General features: G+C 43.2%; 1 protein-coding gene across 1 annotated transcript; it reads right to left on the bottom strand.

Annotated features, from left to right (window-relative positions):
* Positions 1 to 1500: 1500 nt before the first annotated feature.
* Positions 1501 to 4958, bottom strand: PtA15_4A869 (uncharacterized protein; the record flags this gene model as incomplete). The annotated part of the gene is made up of 3 exons (XM_053168797.1): positions 1501 to 1618; positions 1680 to 1956; positions 4934 to 4958. The coding sequence occupies 3 exons, from the start codon at positions 4956 to 4958 to the stop codon at positions 1501 to 1503; spliced, it is 420 nt and encodes a 139-aa protein (XP_053019971.1).
* Between the last annotated feature and the right edge of the window lie 348 nt (positions 4959 to 5306).

Genomic DNA, 5306 nt, shown 5'->3' on the forward strand with positions numbered 1-5306 from the left:
GGTAAAAGGTTCACTTACTTCGCCAACAATGATGAACTGTCCAACAAATCGGAGTCGATCTTCGCCTTGAGTCAAGGGTGAGCCAGGGGCAAAAATAAGTTGGGTTGTTGGAAGCATTCTTTTGGCTTGAACTTGTAAGTGGGGCGAGTGTGTGGGGAGAAGATGAGGTTGGGTTGACTTGGTGTTTGGCGGCAGAACAATAATGGAAAGGACCTGATGGAGAAGTCTTTGGTAGTCGGAGGGTTCAAATAATATGATCGAAGCTTGCTGGGGCTATTTTCAGTGGTTGTGATTTTGAGATTGGACGACGGGTTGTTTTATAAGGCGTTCGAAGGGAATGAGGCAGAATTAGAAGATGTGATGGAGAGTTGTTTGAGAATGAGGTGGAATTTGAGACGGTTGTTGGGGATATTGACCCTGAAAGGAGTTTAAATGGCCGGAGAGGTAATTTCCTTGAGCCAGCTCGGGCGGTTGAGAGGGTCTTAGCTGCGAGGGCAAGGCAACAGTGTTGGGTTATCCGTTGTGTTTGGCCGTTCGAGTGTGGTTGTTTAAGCAGAGGATTCGGGCTGAAAAAGGGAAGTAATGCCTCGAGTGTCAGGGTCTGTCAACTGAAGCAGTAAATTTTACTCGAACGGGTGAGGGTCTTGCCCGTGTTGCCATGGATACAATCTGGCAAGTGGGGCGGCAAGCCTGAAGTGTTTATTGGGTACAATGCTTCAAGTCAATGCTAAATAGCGCGATGTTGATAAATAAAAGGGTGGGGTTTACCACTAGCGCTCACATTTTCATCGATCTTGCCCTTCCAATTAATCGCTCTTGATTAACACCCTTTAGATAACATTAGCCTCAAGCTTGACTCCAACCAATTTCGCACTGTGTTAATTATGATTACCGTTGCGTTGGCGTTGGTTAATAGTCATTACCGGGAAAGCTTAACGTTCCAAGGGAAATTTAAAGCAAAGTCGACGGTAAGTTTGGAGCCTTGAGTCAGAATAGCTGGGTGCGGTCATTTAACTCACGAACTTCCTTGAACCCAGGAATTGGTGAATTGGGGGTCAGATTTCAAGCATCAAGTAACGAGGTCGTCTGCGATTGTGACAGAGCAATCGAGGGGAATCATTCCCAAGGTTGCGGTGACCTTATCTCCTTATTCATCAGCCTGTTTGCCTCTTGAGGAAGGGGAATACTATATGCTTGAAGGCAAGGTTCTGGTCAGCGACGAGCACGGTAACCAGGATTTCAAATATTACTCTTATGGAATGGAGAGAAAGCGCTATACGAGGGCGTCATCAAAGCCGGAACCGGTGAAGGTTGAAGGGTTGGGAGTAATATGTCATGTGAAGATGACTGGAGTTCAACAGCCGAGCCGCGAAATTGCACCAATACACAATTTTATCGAATTAATAGTTGCCCACGGGAAAAATGTGGGTCGTTTTATTATGTTGAAAATAGAATTGGCTGAACTGACTTCCTTTAATTGTGAAGTGCATGATAAGTCAATTATTCTACGTCAAATACATCATAGAGGTTCAAAAAAGTACCATCGATCCAAGAGTTGCGTTCCGTCCGGGGGTTCAAGTCAAGTTTGAAGGGTTGCGAGCTGGATTTAGCGCGGAATCTGCGAGATTGGTGGTTAAGGTTAGTGGGAGTTCAAAGATGACGTTAAATGGATGACTAACGTGTCAATGCTTGTAGGTAACCTCCGGCGAGGTGGAGCCACGTCATCACTTCTCCAACGGTGCAAGGCGGGAGTTCGTTTCCTTGGTTGAGTAGTTGGGCTGGGGATTACTGGGGTTGCTGCTTGTCTTCTGCCGTGCTTGGTTTTTTCTTTGGGATTGTGTGTTTGGGGTTCGTGATGGATGGTTATGTTGAAATGATCGACTTCTTTGCCTTGGGGCTTAGCGGTGTATGGAAAACTTTGAGGGCGTGCGCCGTTCGCGCGGAGCGCGGGCCGTCCTGGTGGTGTTTTGTGATTGTTGTTGTCGGTGGCGGGGCGAGCTGGCGGGGGATGGGGTGGGGGTACCCGGGGGGCGAGGCGTGGAGTTGGGCCCCTGGAGTTGCGGCGGCGTAGCCGCCTTGTGCTCTAGTAGTAACAGTATGTAATGATGAGCAATGCTGAAAGGGGAATGCTGGTTATGGGAATAAAAGAATGTACTAATGGGGAAGAGTGATGAGAACATAGTAACAACTTGTGATGATGAGCACTACTGAAAGAGGTAAGCACAGATCCAATGATGTAATGTGTACAATAGGTATAGTACATAATGAGAAATGTATGTAAAGGGTTTAGTATGTGAGAATAAATATGTAAAAGGAATGTACTGTAATGATTCAAGTAGGTTACTAATGAAATGAGTACTGTAACTAATGAAGACTGTAGGTTGTCTGTAAGTCTTATATCCTCTATAACTACTGAACCATTGAAGATAGGGGTATACTATGTATGAGTGACCATAGGTGAAATTTGATGTAGAATCTGAATATGCAATAACAATGAGGTATTTGTGAAGGGTTATGGGGAGATGGGCTATGTAATGATGAATATATGTAAAAAGAAGCAATAAAATACTACTTATGGTTTGGAATGGAGCACCACAGCGGTGAAGGGATTTGGGGCTAATTGTTGCTGCTAATGCTGCGTTTGATATTGTTCAGCGTCTTGCCATCAAGCAAGGATCAGACTGCGGCATATTTAATCTTGGCAGAGTATTTAAGAAAACCCATCTGTGCCTTTTGATACCTAAAAAGAAAAAATTGATTGATTAGCTTGATTTAGAAAGAACAATGTCTTCTTGAAAATGAGAAGATCATTAAAAATTGTGTACCCTCAGTGATCAGTGCAGTTGCCACATGTCCAAAACCGTTGTTGAGAGAAGATTACTGATTTCCGATTTTAGCTGGGCATTCAGCCGGGAGCTGCCCACTCAGTACAGGGGCGGGGAAAAGTTTGTTGGGGGCAAAAACATATTTTTGGGTGTGCGCAAAAAAACAAAAAAAAAACAATGTATTTCTGCAAGCTTGTATGGATTAGCAGTATAAAGAAGAAAGGGAAATTTTCATATTTCTCTGTATAGAAACACAGGAATAAATACCACACCAGTCATTGAGAGGAGTAAACACTTGCCTGGATGACCTGTTCTGTTCCAATTATCAACAGGAGCACTACCCTTGATGAACACTTCTTTGTGGTCATCAAGAGTAGTAGTCACTGCCCTTGATTACCAGTTCTTTCTGGTCATAAAGAGCAGGATTCAATCCACTCAATGACCGGCACTTTTCCGGTTATCAAGAGGAGAACATAATCCCCTTGATTGTAAGAATACAGCTCCAGTGGGCCGGCACTTGACGCACAAAGTGAAGAGATTGCTGCAAACCACTGAAGCTGCGGAAATTGGTAAGCTCAGCAAACCTTTATCCGCAGCAGCGGCAAGAGGGACTAAAATAGCTGATTGTATCAACCTGTTGAATTCAGACACAGTCCTTGCAAACCACAAGATCAAAAACTCATGTCAATCGTCACTATTGGAAAGAATCACAAGTCACACCAAAGGTGAGCACAAATTTTCTGACCAAAACGGCTGACAAGTTGAGGCTAATAGCCCAACCCATTCTTTGCAGGCAAATACCTAAAAAGAAGGATCCAGGCAAACATCACCCCAAGCCAAAACGGCAGAGGAGAAAGTGAGTGGCTGGATCTCTAAGCTAGAAAAAAAGCAATCAAAGAAGAGCAGGTTCTAATGCCAATGGTCCTCTCCCCACAAATAACCTTGGCCGTACCAAACTCACATTGCATCAAAGCTAGGCCGTAAAAAATTACACAACTCAGGCTAAGTGTCAGCTTTAGAGTCAACACAGCTGACCTAAAGTCTGCCTCTTTTCTACTTATTACATATGAAATTAATTCACATCCTTTTCATCTTAAGAGATATCATTGTTTTGACTTCATATTCTGTTTCCTCAGACAATTTTAACCCTAGTTACAACTTACAAATTCTTTGTAGCTATACTCCTTCCCTGAGTTCTTGAGTCGTGGCGCGCATGCGCAGTTGTGACGTGTCAGCACTACCAGGCGCGCCAAAACCACATGTACATATGTAATTACATAAGCAAACTGTGAAAATTTTCGAAGTCAGGATCCCCCTTGCCTGAGGAGGATCCACAGACTTCAGCACACCAGAACCACACCCCAGATAACCCAGGATCACCACCAAAGAGATTACCACGCTCCCAGTATACCTACCGTCACAGGTGCCTAGGATATTGACAGTAAGTAAACTCTTTCACTGAACCTTGCTTATCCAGAGTGAAACTCTGTTGCTCTTGATTGTTTCTTCTTTTCTTCAACTCTTCCAATCATAAAAGATCAAAAGGTTATCTCTGGTTAAGACCTATAAAACCAGAGCAGAGTAGTAACCCTACTTCTGAATCCCACCAACGTTTCCTTGTTGTGAGTGGAGGCTGTTGCACTCTTCTTTGGCCTGGAACAGCTGGCATACAACTTTTCCAGGTTGAGAATAGCCCAGATCAATTTAGAAAGACTTAAAGTCTAGGCCTGATCTTCTCTTTTCTCTCTATCTTTCTCTTCCTCTCTCTCAGTTTGTATTTCTTTATCCCAAGAAATCCAAACTATTCCCCCTTCTTTTCTTGTGTCCTGCTGTCACATAAGAGACACAGGCTCACACTAAGTAAGAGGAAAAACTTGACTAAAGGATTGATGCAGTGTGGATGGAACTGACTCAAATGTGTGGTGTTGACAGAAAAGCTTTGGCAATTGAGACTAGGCCTCACATCCCCTCTCAACCTCACACTCTCACTAGCGGCCAATCAACCTGCTTTCAGGTAAAAGAGATTTCTTATCTTGTCTACTCTGGCTCATCACAGTAGAATTATAACACATTGTAAAAAGTACAAGACAGAGATTAATGGAATAAACCTTTCAGTTCTTCCAAAAATTTCATTGATGACCAGTTTTTTCTGGTAATTGAGAGAATTAAAGACTCGTCTCAATGACTGGTCTGGTGAAAAAAAGTGGTCCCTGCACAGAATTGGCAGGACCACTTTTGCTACAAGATGATTCCTGGTGTGGTGCTCCATCCCAAGCCACAAGTAATATTTTTAGTATCTTCTTTTACATATCTTCATCATTACATTGCCTATTTACCCCATATCCCTTCTCAAATACTTCATTATTATTGCATATTCAGATTTTAAGCCTCATTTCACCTATAGTCACTCAGACATAGTACCCCTTTATCTTCAATGGTTCAATAGCTATAAAGGATATAAGATTTACAGAAAACCTACAG

This window comes from Puccinia triticina, chromosome 4A, assembly GCF_026914185.1.
Source record: "Puccinia triticina chromosome 4A, complete sequence".
Taxonomy (NCBI): Eukaryota; Fungi; Basidiomycota; class Pucciniomycetes; order Pucciniales; family Pucciniaceae; genus Puccinia; species Puccinia triticina.